The sequence below is a fragment of the Yarrowia lipolytica genome, chromosome 1B, assembly GCF_001761485.1.
Source record: "Yarrowia lipolytica chromosome 1B, complete sequence".
Classification (NCBI taxonomy): domain Eukaryota; kingdom Fungi; phylum Ascomycota; class Dipodascomycetes; order Dipodascales; genus Yarrowia; species Yarrowia lipolytica.
The window spans coordinates 535,767-550,247 of record NC_090771.1 but is presented as its reverse complement, the minus strand read 5'-3'; the positions used below and the strand labels follow the sequence as shown (position 1 = coordinate 550,247).

The window sequence follows — 14,481 nt, the reverse complement described above, 5'->3', positions numbered from 1 at the left end:
CTATCGTTGCCCAACATTAGTTGTTGGTGGTGTTTGGCGTCTCCGTCCGCGCGCTTAGGCGTCAGACTGGTAGACCCAGTCGTTGAGACCGTACTTGTTTCGAGCAATTTCAATGGCCAGGAACTGCATTCGAGGCACAAACATGGTGTTGGTCTCAGTGTAGCCCTTGGAAGCATCAACTCGCAGAATGGTGCCAAAGTTGTAGTCGGCAATGATGTTCTCGTACGTGTTCATGAATTCTCTCCACTTGGGCTTGTTGGTGGGCGACTTCATGTCGTTCTCGTCCAGCACTCGCACCTTCTCGTGATCCAGGTACTCGGGGAACACTGTGATGAGATGGGTCATGATCTGGTCGTCGATCTTGGTGAGCTTGAGCTCCGAGCCCTTGACGGCGTGGAGCAGCTTCCAGTACGTCTCCAGGTGGTGCACCGCCTTGACGGCAAACTGCTTTTCGATGTCCTCGAGGTTCTCGGCCTCTTCGGGGTTGAAGTTGTTGACTGACATGTTGTGTGTGTTGTTGTGTGTAGATGAATAAAATGCAATTAGTACTTTTTTTTTTTGGACCAAGCGATTTCAACTTCTTTATATTTTTTTCTGCCTTTGGACAGAGTAAGGTTCAGGCGAGACTGAAAGACAATCGAGAGTGTTCTGGAGAAGCCTAGAATGGGACGTGGACGACTCTCGAAGACCGCGGAAAACCATGGAAGCATTCCTCGACATCAACTTGGTCACGTGAACCAACCCCACCCCTCCTCTCCGTTCTGCTCCCCTGAATAGACCCCTCCTCCCGGCTCCCTCAATGTCTGGAAAGTCCCAGAACTTTTTCTTCCCTATCGCAACTCTAACAGGGGCGAGATTTGTGTAGGCGGAATAGAGGAGTTTACCGTGATTCTGTGGTCAATTGTAGCATATAAGTATGTACAAATGTGTTCCCCTTGATAAGGCGGTTCAAAATACGTTTTCAGATTTCAAATACGCCCATTATTGACCGAGATATACTGCCATTCTCACTCAACGCCGCCGCCTGACACACAGTGAAACTTAAGAGAGGAGCTTACGGGTCTGTCAAGGCATCATCGAGCGGAGAAGAGGATCCGAATAGACCTCTCTCGTCTACTGCCACGGAGGGTTTGGGCTTGCTTAGTAATAATTCGGAAGGATCAGTTTCTACCGGAATCGCTCGTCAGGTGGGGGGTGGGGGGGGGTTGCTTAGTAAGCATTCTGGCGGTGGAGATACAGCTACAAGTATCTGTAAGGTGATTCTGTTCAAACGATACCAAGCGCAACCAAACGATGAACGATTCCATATAACGTCAGTGTTTGGTTGTATTTGGTGGCACTTTTGGTGTGGTTCTGATGGTCTTTTATATATATACCTCCAATTGAGTTCTGACGTCATAGTGGGGAGAGCAAGTGACTGAAAAATGCAGACTGATATTGCTGAATAATTTTTCTTGTGAAATTTGTGACTAATCAGAAACTTGGATCAGTTCAAGAAAAATGAGCGATTTGGCCACAGGCTTTCTCGCTAGATTCTGTCTTTGGTCGTAGCTGGTACCACGAGCATTTCTTCACTGGAGTATTGCACTCTCCGTCCCACCAACAGCCAATCAAAGAGAGGGCGAGGCAGCCGCAGTATCGTGTTACGCTTGTGAGCAGATGGTTAGTAATACATGAGTGGGCAGGACATGGTGCTCGGCACGGTGGTAATGCAAGAGCGCAAATGACCGCCGCGCGCAGACTGTGCGCAGACCGCTGGCGCTAATATCGACTCAACTTTTTATTAGTCACGGTTCATGTCTCCGTCGACCAACCACCCCACTCCCAACCCCGCGCTATATTAGACAAAGCAGAGTAGGCGCGACTCAGTCTAACATATCATGCTTCGAGCGACCCAGATTCTGCACCAAACAAGCCGAATAATGCCAATTCCGTCCTCCACACGCCTGCTACAAACGTCGGCCGCGCTCATCATCGGCGACGAGGTGCTGAATGGAAAAATCTCAGACACAAACTCCAAGTTTTTTGCCCGCTACTGCTTCGCTCTGGGCCTGGATCTACAGAAAGTGGAGGTGGTTCCCGACGATGAAAAGGACATTGTGGAGTCGATCCAGCGACTGGCTTCGCGTTACGACTTCATTGTCACCTCCGGCGGCATCGGACCAACCCACGATGACATCACTTACGAGGCTATCGCCAAGGCCTTCGATATGGGGGTCGAACAGCACCCTGCAACGGTGGACCGAATGACTCGTCTGAGTAGACGAAAGATCGACTTCTCAGACACGGAAGCACGAACGGCTCAGCTGAGAATGGCCTCTTTCCCTGTCCCTCGTCCCCAGGGAGCTACCACAGCTCTCCCCGAGCTCCCCAACACGGTGGACATCACCTACGTTGCCGAGGACCTGTGGGTGCCCATTGTAACGGTGGCTGGCAAGGTAAACATTCTCCCTGGTGTGCCCAGTCTCTTCACCCGGCTGCTGGAGGGAATCAAGCCCGATCTGGAGAAGAAGGTGGACACGGCCCGACAGCAGATCCGTTTCTTTGTCATGACCGATCTGCCCGAGAGTGTCATGGCCCCTTACTTGCGACGTCTGCAAGAAAAGGTCAATGAGAAGGACATCAAGATCGGCTCGTACCCGCACATGGAGCTCAAGAAAAACACCGTGTCTATCATTGGCCGAAAGGGAGACGTGGAGTACCTCAAGGAGATTGTCAAGGACGTGGAGAAGAATCTCAAAGGAGAAGAGATTTCGGCGGAGAAGGAGGAGGGCAACAGTCATGGGCCGTAGATAACTCGGAAACCTACAAAGCGAGTTGTTGGGCTGTCGTCTGAACAGATGGTGAGCGAAGCGGGCTATTTTCTTCATCGTTCGTTACCAATCCCCTTATTTATGGACTCTCTAAACGTCTAAAGAGATACTTGATATACGAATTACGAGTACACATCGATATGTTACAAGAACAAGTACTGTACTCGAGATGCGCTGATACAATTAGGACGGTATGTACGTCCTCGCCAATGAATGCTCAGATTAAAACAGTATGTGGAATGTAACCGCAAGCAGGGCCTAATATTAAATCCACGGCGGCTAGTCTAGTGATGCTACAATTCAATGAGAGGGGCAGACTCCTCCTTCGGCTGGGCGGGAGCACTGGGCGCACTAGGACCTCCAGGGGCACTAGGGGCACTGGGAGAAGATGCATAGTCGTATTCGGGGGCACCGGAGTACTGGTAACTGGGTGCGTTGTAGACGTTTTGTGCTGGTGGACCCCCATATTGAGGAGCAGAGGGTGCCGACCCAGTGTAGTGGTTTGTGAGATGGCCAGTGGGTTGGTTAGAGAGATATGGCGCCTGTCCAGTGACCTGGCCGGTCAGATAGGGAGCTTGTCCGGTGTGCTGGTAACCCATATGGGGTTGCCCAGTAATCTGGCCAGTCAGATGAGGGGCCAAGTGAGGCGGCTGTCCCGTCATCTGGTGGGATAAGTGAGGTTGTGGTGCGTATCCTCCCGACTGTCTATTAGTGTAAGCCTGGTTGAGCTTCTCCTCCAACAGCGCGTCGTAATACCGAATCACGGTGGTCATTTTAGCATGCATATCCACCAACGAGTCGTACTTGGAGATGGTTTCGCCCATGGTTCGGGCAAGCTTGGGTCGCAGGTTGCCGACGGTGTCATACAACTCCTGGATCTTGGGTTCCCGCAGAATCGTTCCCTGGGGTTCTCCCTTGAGGCGTTCAACAAGCAGAGACAGCAGATTGATGTTAGACTCTTCTGTGGCTGTTAGATCTGTGAGGGAAGGAGCCATGACTGTAGTGGAAGCTGAAGACAAGCCACCGGCAGATGCAGAGGTCTGTCCAGTCTGTCGCTCGTTTTCCATGTCTCTAAGGGAAGCTGCAATGGCAGCCTTCATGTCTTCATCATCGTCGTTGGAGGTTGCTGCTGCAGGAGGAGGGGGTTTGTAGGACTCCTGTTCCTGTAGTGACAGTCTGATGGCCTTTTGAATGTCGTCTTCGTCGTCGTTGGGTGCTGAGTTTGCTGGGGGGGCAGAACTGGGGGCTGTGGTAGTGGCTCCTGGAACAGGCTTGTGGATAGGAGCGTCTGATTTGCCTTTCTTGAGGTTTTTGAAGCAGCCATTGCAGACTCGGACGGGCACGTTGATGCCGAAATGGGGCAGAGTGATGTAGTTTTGGCAACAGGCTTGGGTGAAGACGCCTCCACAGTTTCTGCAGTGGTGTTTTCTGTTGAGGAACGAAAATGCCACGCCACTCTCCATGCAGACGTCACTGTCTATCCACTCGGGCGGTGCTTTTGTGTCGATGAAGGTGGAGGTGACTGCGGCGTTATCGTGGGAGGCTGAGGGGAAGGATACTCCCTCGGATTTAAGCTGTGTCACTGCGTTTTCCACCTGTTGCAGCTGCAGTTGGCCCGCAAACGCCACCGCCCACTGCTGGAGCAGCTGGAGCACCCGTTGTCGCACCTCGGGGTTTGCGTCGTCGTTTCGAGCAATCGCCATCAGGGGGTCGACAAACTCGCGGGAGGCGATTTCGACGAGGAAATGCGAGCCGCCGTTCTTGATGCACACGTCCGTGAGCTGCAGCGCCGCCAGCTGGACGTTGGGGTTGCGGTTGAGCAGCCGTCGCTTGAGCGACCGCATGGCGTCCTTTGCAGGCACGGTTTTGGACCGAATCAGGTCGCAGATTTCCAGATTGAGCGCAAGATCGGACTCGCCCGACGGCAGTGACTCTGACGTGGCCTTTTCGACCTGCTCGTCAATAGAAGGCGTGGAGCTCCACCAAGACATGTTCTTTGTTGCGGATGGGGGGAGGGGGGTGGTGTGCGGTGGTCAGAGAGAGTAGCGAGGTTTCCAGTGGCGATATTCAATTGGGAGGTTAGGCAGAGTCTAAATACCCGATTGCATCCCAGTGCATTAATTAATGTGCCATGATGTGGTCGAGGGGCGAGGCAGGGACTCTGGTGGGTTAGGTGAGCAGAACAGGAGGAGATCCTCGTGGGCACTTTGCACCGGTCCTTTATGTGTGTATGTGTATATACGTGCTTTGTCAGCGTCGGGACTCTTGACTAAGCTGGTTCCAACCCTTGATTAGGTTACCATGATCAAGGTTGAAAGATCTAAGATTGGAGATGGATGAGAACGAGTATGAGGACGAGTATGAGGACGAGTATGAGGACGAGTACAAGTAGGAGAGACAGATGGAGGGCGGATCTGACGGGAGAAACTGATTGTCACGCCTGAAATCACTTGGTTTTCGTCATTTCGAACTGTCCGAGCCCCGATCTAGTGGTGGCAGACCCTTTCATGCCCTGTCTGACATGCTGAGTCGGGTCTGTCGGTCATACGAGACAGTACAGTTGTCTACGTCAGTACGAGTACAAACGAGTGCTGATCGTGAATTGATGTAGTTTCTTCGTGCAATTAATGCAATTATTGTAGTTGCCTCGAGTACTGGTACTGTATTACTGTGTATGTACTGTTGTTGGGGACGTGGTAGCTTGGACAAGCATGCTTCTTCTCAGATCTGACAGTATAGTAACTGGATTGAGATTGATTGGCTATTTTTCTCAAGTGTCGACATTCTGAACATTGATAAGAAGTCGCTGTTCCATTCCATTCACCATAAAACTGCCATTGAGCTGCCGAGACATGTGAATACCTCATAACCACCGCCCTTCTACCGCCCTAGTATCGTACATACTCGTACACGGTACAAGGCTGTGGTAAGACTCGTGAACTCATATCACTGGTACACACTCCTCGGCTGCTTGAGGGTCAATGGTGTTTCATTTAGTCGGCCTGATGATCTCGACATGGACAATCCGTACATCGCTTGTTCTCTTTCAATTCAGTCTCCCCATTCCCACGGGCTAACTTCATGCAAACTCCAGTTAGTTGAACCCTCCAAGTAATAACCCAATACTAGACGACTTTCTTGATATAACCAAGTAATAACCCATCGTTAGACGGCTTTCTTGGTAGAACCAAGTGTTGACTCCACCCCTAGACTTTCTTGGCAGGCAAATGTCAAATAGCCGCTCTCCCGGAAAGTAAATCCCACACAAAACAACCGCTCAGGCGGTTTGAACGGTCGGCTCCTTCGCCACACTTGTTCGTCTACGCCACCCGACACTCCATCCATCGCCCCACCCAAAAATTAGATTCGAGGCCACCTCCCATCTGCATCACCATCGCCACTACCATACATACATCTCCACACCCCGGTTATCTTATCAACGACTTGCGACACTAACAACTACAACCAAGATGGCAACAGCATCCGTTCAGGTGAGCAGTATCTGAGGCGCACGTGACCACCCACCGCGTAAGCAGCTGACTAACACAGACCCGACTCAAGGTGCAATTGAAAATGGCGGTGAACCGTCTGCGACTAGTGCAACAGAAGGAGACGGCACTAGCTAAAGCCCAACGACGAGAAATGGCAGGGTTATTGGAAGCAGGCAAGGAGGCCAGTGCCCGGATCCGCGTGGAAAACATCATTCGAAACGACATCAGCGTCGAGCTGCTGGAGATTCTCGAATTGTACTGTGAACTGCTGCTGGCTCGAATCGGACTGCTGGACGCCAAGGAATGCGATCCTGGCCTGGAGGAGGCCGTGTGCACCGTCATCTATGCGGCTCCCCGTACGGAAATCAAAGAATTGCATACTATCAGAGACATTTTCGTCACCAAGTTTGGCCGCGACTTTGCGAAGGAGGCCCTGGAGAACCCCGACGTGAAAATCCCCGAAAAGGTCATGACCAAGCTGAGCGTACAGCCCCCCAGCGCCGAGCTCATCACCCTGTATCTCAGAGAGATAGCCCGCGCCTACAATGCTCCATTCAGTGAACTGTACACCAAGGAGGAGCTTGAGGAGATGGAACGACAGGAGAATGGTGGGGATGACGACGACGATGATGACGAACCCTCCAGCGGACTCAAGGAAAAGCTCCCTGAGGAACCTCTGCCCGCAACATCAGGTAATGAGGCTGTTCGTCGTTTGTCCGAGTCCCTGGAGCCTCCCAAGTCGCCCATCGCCATCTCGCCTCCTGCCCCCAGATCATCTAACCCCAAGCCCGAGCTCAAGCTGCCGTTTCAGAAGGACTCTCCCACCCGACCGCGTCCCAGACCCGCTGTTAAGAAGGATGATGAGTTTGACGCTCTTCAGAAGAGACTGGACGCCCTGAGAACGAAATAGTTGTACGATGGAAAGTGCGTTCGCATGATACATTGTGCATTGGTAATGAAATGTTATGGATTACGAATGTCTAGCTGTAGTAAACCGCTACGGTTATAAGCTGGACAAGGCTGAGGGCTCGGTTATTAGCCCTCTCATCTCGAAACCACCTATTCACTATAAACACTACCAATATATATAATGCCGCTGCTGGAAGGAGTCCGGCACGTCTAAACGCACTGGAAACCAAAGCCACAAACAGAGCCAATCGCTACGTAGACAAGACCCGCCACTCCAGTGCCCAACAGAGCGCCCATTTTGACGTTCTTCCACCACAAGTTTCTCTTGGCCTGGGTGCTTCGTTTGCGGAACGCCACGGCGTTGTTAGTCATTTCGTCGGTTCGGTTCACCAGCAACGATATTCGTTCTCCTCGCTCCAGAATCTGCTCCACGTTCTCCACCATGATATCTCTGACCTTGTTGATCTCCGACTGGGCCACCTTGGCCACGTCTTCGTATTTGCCCGAGTTGACAAGCGTCACCATTTCGCCCTCGAACTTGTTGAGGCTATCCTTGGAGGCGCTTCCGATTGTCTGCAAGCTGTACTGCTGGTTGAACTTCTTCTCCAGCTCCAGCAGACACAGGAAGGGGGCCTTTCGGCCGCACGACTCCTTGGTGATGAGGATAAACGTCACGCCCTCGGGCGTATCGGAAGTCGCCTGTGTGGTTATGTAGTGGATCGACAGATCCTGGTACATTAGAGAGGCCTTCTTGGACTCTCCAGGGGAGATTTTCGCCAGCACCAGCTGCACCACCTCCTTGGGATCTCGTTTGGCAAAGTCATGCTGGCACAGAATGGTGTCACCGTGCGCGATGGCGGCGTAGATTGCTGTGTTAGAACCGCCGTTGGTCTTGCGGGGCCTGAGTTTCCTGCTCGTACTCACCGTCGTCTTTCAGTTCCGACATGTTGGTGGGTGATGGAGAGCAAAAAATAAGCTTGCTGTGCAGCGACCTGACCTGTAACGGCGCATCTTTGACGGGTCGAATCTGAGATAGCAAGAATAGGAGGTGGCCAAGAGCCGTGAAATCTCGCAAGCCCGGAACCCCGCAGTAATCGGACTGTCGCGATAACAGACCTTGTCGGACCAGCTATTCTTGCTGCTAATACATACTCTTCCACAGCCCCATCTCAAAGAGCATACATGGTGTCAGATCTGGCAGCTGTAACCTAATGGTATGTACGGGTCGAGGAGAACTATCTGACGAGGTGTAGACGTACAGTAACTCTGACGAGGATGTACATGTACAGTAACTGTTGGTACGAGAACCGATATAGTAATAACTGTTGGGCCCGATGCAGTGGTGATGTTTGCTTGAGGGGTCCAGGTGTTATTTCCTGATTGGTTCTGTAGCAGCTGTGCCCTATCGAAGGGCAGTTTTATTAGTCACTCGGACGGGTCCCAGTGTATTGGTGGTGGTGAGACTTTTCCGATTGAACAGTATTGAGAGCAGAGACGAGAGTGGTTGGAAGTTGACGGCTAGCTGAGTACTTGTAGCTGAGTACTTGTAGCTGAGTACTTGGAGCTGAGTACTTGATATGAATACGGCAAACAGCGTCTGCAGATATAGCAACCCCCGAATGACACTCACCTAGTCACTTGAACCTGTACATTCCTTCCAGTAATGTACTCTCTCTAGCTTGTCCGTGGAAATCTCATCAAGGCGTGTACCTACAACCCGGGGACTCAGGTCCCTGGCCAAAGTCTACCGTACCTGTCGTACATAGCGTGTACTGTACTTGTAGTGCACTGTACAGACTACACTTTCGACATCTGTATATCTGTACAACTAACGGTACAGTCTTTCTGGGTCCTGGCTTCCTAGTCTGCTCCGCTCTCCACTCTTCTTCATTCGGCTTGTCAAGGATGTTTCACAACGCACATTGAACGCGTACAGTGAGTTGATCCACATCCAAAAACACCATCCAAAAGTCGTCACTCAACAAGTACTATAAGACCGGCGGCATTCGCGCTCTACTCGTACTGTATGCACTCGTATTCGCTCTCCATCCCCACCAATCACGTGATACCCCGCTGTCGCAATCTCCTGCCAAAATGCAACCTCTGCAGATGTGCATGCATGGGCGTTAATACAGTACTAGTAACCTGTAGTTAGACTTCCCAATGTAGTATTGCAAGGAGTTGAGAAGTAGGTACGAAAAGCGGTTCAAAACAGTGCCCGGCAATAAGTGGAGTCTTCAATGAGACGACGGTGATATGTGGAGGAAATATGGCGATTTTGGGGGGGTTTCCCCCTTTCCCCTGCTTCTTCTGGGGATCTCAGCCCTTTTGCTACCTTCTTTATCGGAACCATGTTTCCGACGGAACTCAGAGCTAGTCTTCGGGAGAAAAGATAGGGTCTGTGGGTTATTCAGAGCGTGTATAGGAAATCTGACTTGACAGTTTTGCTTGAAATTCCGTTTCGAGTTGATTGGACGTTTCAAATCTCTGATCCGTCGAAAACTGAACGTCACAATGTCGTCTCTTTTCACCCGCCAAGATGCATCTCCAAACCCAAAAATGAATCATTTGAAGGGAATATAAAAAAGAAACCCTTGTAGATCTTCACCAACATACTCTCGACCAAACACATCCATGGAAACCATCTCGCACGTTACGCGTGTGCTTTCTAAGCAATTTGACGCCGCTTCTTCGACTCCCGAAATCAATTCGTCGACTATCGAGCTTGGGCCCACGGAAGCACATGTGCTTCAGCGCCATGAGGTAGCGGAACTCGTGCCTGATTCCTCCTCCGACTACCAGGACGAAGACAAGGGTCTGGAGTTCCCCGAAGGTGGCTGGATGGCGTGGCGGGTGACCCTGGGCTCGTTTTTTGGGCTGTTTGTGGTTCTGGGAGTCATCAACGCCGTCGGAGCCATCCAGGCGTACGTGGAGGAGAACCAGCTGGCCCAGCTGCCGTCTTCAACCGTGGCGTGGATCTTTTCCATCAACACCTTCATGACTTACTTTTTCTCCATCCAGTGCGGCCAGCTGTTTGACATGTACGGCCCCTACCCCTTGTTGGCAGTTGGCTCTTTTCTGATTGTCCTCGGTTTCATGTTGACTTCGCTATGCCAACAGTTCTGGCAATTTGTCGTCTGCTTCGGTATTGTCTGCGGCCTGGGCTCCTCCATATGCCTTACTCCTGCCGTGGCTATCATTGGAGACTGGTTCAAAGCCAAACGAGGAACTGCCACGGGAGCTGCCACTATCGGAGGCTCACTGGGCGGTGCAGTCATCCCCATTATGCTCAGATCCATGTACTCGTCAGTGGGCTACGCCTGGGCCGTTCGAACTCTCGGATTCCTGTCTCTGGGATGCATGGCCATCTGTATCTGGTTAGTCAAGCCGCGGTTTGAGCGTGCCCATGAAAAGAACGGACGAACCTTCTGGCAACTCTACGTCACCGACGTTCTGGACTTCCGATGTCTCAAGGACAAACGGTTTGCAGCTCTCTGCTTCGCCGCCACCTTCTCCGAAATCGCCCTCCTCATCTCCCTCACCTTCTTCACCTCCTTCTGTCTCAAGAGCGGCATGAGCCAGAACTACTCGTACATTCTACTGACCATCATGAACGCTGTGGGAATGGTGGGTCGATACCTGCCTGCGTGGATCTCCGACCGACTTGGACGATTCAACACCATGATCATCATGACCCTGGGCGCCTCCCTGGCCATGTGGATCATGTGGCTGCCTTTCGGAACACATAGAGGAGCTCTCACGGCCTTTGCAGTCGTCTATGGTTTCTTCACCGGCTCCATTCTTTCCCTGATCCCGGTCTGCTGTGGCCAGATCAGCAAAACCTCCGAGTACGGCCGACGATACGGGGTCATGAACTTCTTCATCGCGTTTGGAGCTCTGGGAGGTGTCCCCATCTCTGGAGCTCTCATTTTCGACACAAACTACGACTACCTCATCATCTTCAACGCCATTCTCTCCACCATCGGCTGTTTGGGATGGATCCTCGCTCGAACCGCCTGCGTCAAGTTCAAGATTTGCAAGGTATAGACGGGAGCTAAAGTATTTATTTAATCAATTGTTAAGAATCATTCCACTGTACCAATCCGGTCCAGTATTGTTCAGCACAGTATCATGAATCACAATATCATGAATGCTCTTCTACTCTACGTACAATACAACCTCTCTACAGTCTCGGGATACTTTCATAATTCATCAGACGTACTACGATTCTACTCGTTTCTAGGCATAATTTTCATACGTAATTGTCATATGCGTCGTTTACTTGGACTCAGCAGCAAGCTTCTCGGCCTTGGCGACAACCTCCTCGATACCGCCGACCATGTAGAAAGCGGCCTCAGGGAGAGCATCGTGCTTACCGTCAAGAATCTCCTTGAAAGATCGGACAGTGTCCTTAAGAGAGACAAGTCGTCCCTCAATACCGGTGAAAACCTCGGCGACGGTGAAGGGCTGAGACAGGAATCGCTGGATCTTTCGAGCTCGCTCGACGGTCAGCTTGTCCTGCTCGGAAAGCTCATCCATACCAAGAATGGCAATGATATCCTGGAGAGACTTGTAAGCCTGGAGGGTCTGCTGGACGTTGGAAGCAACGTCGTAGTGCTCCTGGCCGACAACATCGATATCCAGAAGTCGAGACTTGGAATCAAGAGGGTCGACAGCGGGGTAGATACCCAGCTCGGAAATACCTCGGGACAGGACGGTGGTGGCGTCAAGATGGGCGAAGGTGGTGGCGGGAGCAGGATCAGTCAGATCATCGGCGGGCACGTAGACGGCCTGGACGGAAGTGACGGAACCCTTCTGGGTGGTGGTAATTCGCTCCTGGAGGGCACCCATATCGGTGGCCAGAGTGGGCTGGTAACCGACAGCGGAGGGAATTCGACCAAGCAGAGCGGACACCTCGGAACCGGCCTGGGTGAATCGGAAAATGTTGTCAACGAAGAGCAACACATCCTGACCCTCCTCGTCTCGGAAGTACTCGGCAATGGTCAGACCAGTAAGGGCGACTCGGGCTCGGGCTCCGGGAGGCTCGTTCATCTGACCGAAGACGAGGGTGACCTTGGACTCACCCTCGAGGTTGATGACACCAGTCTCCTTCATCTCTCGGTAAAGATCGTTACCCTCTCGGGTTCGCTCACCGACACCGCAGAAAACGGAGAAACCACCATGGGCCTTAGCAATGTTGTTAATCAGCTCCTGGATGAAAACGGTCTTACCGACACCGGCACCACCGAAGAGACCAATCTTACCACCTCGAGCGTAAGGGGCGAGGAGGTCGACGACCTTAATACCGGTCTCAAGAACCTCAGCAGTGGTAGACTGCTCAGCGAAGGTAGGGGGGTCGGCGTGGATGGGGAGGAACTTAGTAGCCTCGATAGGTCCTCGCTCGTCAATGGGCTCACCACAAACGTTGATGATTCGACCAAGGGTACCTCGGCCGACGGGGATAGTGATGGGAGCACCAGTGTCAGCGACAGAGGTGCCTCGGACAAGACCCTCAGTACCGTCCATGGCAATGGTTCGGACGGTGTTCTCACCGAGATGCTGGGCAACCTCGAGGACGAGCTTGTTACCCTCACCACGATCAATGGTCAGAGCGTTAAGAATAGCGGGGAGGTTATCCTGCTCGAACTGGACATCCTGTTGTTAGTATTCTGGTTGGTTTGAAGTAGCAGCAAGAAATCGGGCAATCGCATTGTTGAGGTGGACCCAGAATAACTCGATCTCCTGCTCCTGTTTCATGTTTTGTTTGTTGCATCTGCGCCCTGGGTTCTGAGTGTTTGTGTCCTCGTCCATTATCGAGAGAGAAACTGGCGTAACACACAGTTCATGTCGTGATATCTGTGTAATGTCGCAATTAATTTCTTCATCAACACGTGGAAGTCGGACACGTCATCATCTCCATGCAGCAGCATCATCAACATCGATCTCAATCGGTTGTACTTACGACAACGGCACCAATAACGGTTCTGGGGTTAGTAACTAGTTTGTGTATCCTTTTGTTTGTGTGCGTGTGTGTGTGTGTGGTTAGGTGTGAGCTGTGCTGCGCTGTCATTGGTCGGTTGTTCCCAACTCTAGAGCTTATTAGCCCCCGAGCGAAAAAAGTGCCAGCTGTACGCAAGAGGTACAGCAACCCCAACGTAGCCAACAGAAGGGGTGGTTTCGGTCGCAGAGCGAATCCGCAAACACACGCCGGCGTAATCGCCCTCGCTGAATGTATTTCCGAGCTCGTTGGAGCCATTGTCGCTGCACAAGCGTCTCAATTCTTGTGCCTCAACAGGGGCACAACCGGTGTCGTCGACACTGCTCAATCGACCCATCACCACATTAATGTCGCAAACAATCCATCTCGCATTGCAATCCACCATTGCCCATCGCATTGCCCGTGTAACATACCTGATCTTACCAGAGCCGACGCCGGCGGAAGAGGCCATACCTCGGAAGGGGGCGTTGAAGACTCGGTTGTTGGCCTGAGCCACCTTGAAGGCCGAACGAGAAAGTCGGGGGATCAATCTAGGAAGGACCATTGTGTTCAATCGTGCCTGTTAAAAAGAGGAGCTTCTCTGTGTGTGTAACAGTGTGTTCTCTGGCTAGAGGCTAACGAGGAGAAAAAGAGAGGAAGCGACACGAGATGAAAAGGTTGTAGCAAAATGGAGCTGGGAGCAAACGCAGCCAATCAGCGGGCGAGTTGGGACTTTGCCAGCGTATTTTGGGGCACTGCACATATCTGAGAATGCATGTAAACAAGGAACCTTTTGCAACCTTGGGAGCTATCTCGGGGTTGGAGACAGTTGCAATCGCGCCGTTGCCGGCCAAAATTGTTGTTTTTCGGCACCTAGAAATACTCTATGGTGCGCTCCGAGCTCGGCTGATATTTCAGCTTCTCCATTGAGTGTCTACAACGTCCACAATGACCCGAATCCCCCAATGCGCCATTTCAAATTGCTCTTTACGCCCGAAACCCAAATTTCGCCAGACTCTGCAGTGCACGGTATTTTCGTGGCCAGTTGAGGGTCCATTTTATGGCGGGCTGTTTTTGTGCACGTTCCCGACACGCAATTGGTTCGGAGAAGGTGGATTCAGAGCCACAACAGCGCGCAGATTGCAAATATATCTCTTCTTTGTCAATTCGCCCCTAGCAACCCCCAAATATACCGCTCCCTAACTGTCCCGACCGAGCCCGGATGTGCATACACTTTCTCACCCGGGGCCTTTTAGCCGTGAGTGGTCAGTTTCTGGGGTAGGGAGCAAGA

At 51.9% G+C, this 14,481-nt stretch overlaps 7 protein-coding genes across 7 annotated transcripts; 3 read left to right on the top strand and 4 right to left on the bottom strand.

The window, feature by feature from the left end:
• Positions 1 to 54: 54 nt before the first annotated feature.
• YALI1_B05497g (uncharacterized protein) lies at positions 55 to 504 on the bottom strand (the record flags this gene model as incomplete). The annotated part of the gene is made up of 1 exon (XM_500480.3): positions 55 to 504. The coding sequence occupies one exon, from the start codon at positions 502 to 504 to the stop codon at positions 55 to 57; it is 450 nt and encodes a 149-aa protein (XP_500480.1).
• Positions 505 to 1,880: 1,376 nt separating this feature from the next.
• YALI1_B05483g (uncharacterized protein) lies at positions 1,881 to 2,792 on the top strand (the record flags this gene model as incomplete). Its single annotated transcript, XM_500479.3, has 1 exon — positions 1,881 to 2,792. The coding sequence occupies one exon, from the start codon at positions 1,881 to 1,883 to the stop codon at positions 2,790 to 2,792; it is 912 nt and encodes a 303-aa protein (XP_500479.2).
• A 314-nt stretch (positions 2,793 to 3,106) lies between these two features.
• Positions 3,107 to 4,804, bottom strand: YALI1_B05454g (uncharacterized protein; the record flags this gene model as incomplete). Its single annotated transcript, XM_500478.1, has 1 exon — positions 3,107 to 4,804. One exon carries the CDS (start codon positions 4,802 to 4,804, stop codon positions 3,107 to 3,109), a length of 1,698 nt encoding a protein of 565 aa, XP_500478.1.
• A 1,479-nt stretch (positions 4,805 to 6,283) lies between these two features.
• On the top strand, positions 6,284 to 7,214 carry YALI1_B05438g (uncharacterized protein; the record flags this gene model as incomplete). Its single annotated transcript, XM_500477.3, has 2 exons — positions 6,284 to 6,304; positions 6,363 to 7,214. 2 exons carry the CDS (start codon positions 6,284 to 6,286, stop codon positions 7,212 to 7,214), a joined length of 873 nt encoding a protein of 290 aa, XP_500477.2.
• Positions 7,215 to 7,423: 209 nt separating this feature from the next.
• Positions 7,424 to 8,159, bottom strand: YALI1_B05420g (uncharacterized protein; the record flags this gene model as incomplete). Its single annotated transcript, XM_500476.3, has 2 exons — positions 7,424 to 8,082; positions 8,138 to 8,159. 2 exons carry the CDS (start codon positions 8,157 to 8,159, stop codon positions 7,424 to 7,426), a joined length of 681 nt encoding a protein of 226 aa, XP_500476.3.
• A 1,688-nt stretch (positions 8,160 to 9,847) lies between these two features.
• On the top strand, positions 9,848 to 11,260 carry YALI1_B05404g (uncharacterized protein; the record flags this gene model as incomplete). The annotated part of the gene is made up of 1 exon (XM_002142967.3): positions 9,848 to 11,260. One exon carries the CDS (start codon positions 9,848 to 9,850, stop codon positions 11,258 to 11,260), a length of 1,413 nt encoding a protein of 470 aa, XP_002143003.1.
• A 231-nt stretch (positions 11,261 to 11,491) lies between these two features.
• YALI1_B05364g (uncharacterized protein) lies at positions 11,492 to 13,755 on the bottom strand (the record flags this gene model as incomplete). The annotated part of the gene is made up of 3 exons (XM_500475.4): positions 11,492 to 12,868; positions 13,176 to 13,197; positions 13,625 to 13,755. The coding sequence occupies 3 exons, from the start codon at positions 13,753 to 13,755 to the stop codon at positions 11,492 to 11,494; spliced, it is 1,530 nt and encodes a 509-aa protein (XP_500475.4).
• Between the last annotated feature and the right edge of the window lie 726 nt (positions 13,756 to 14,481).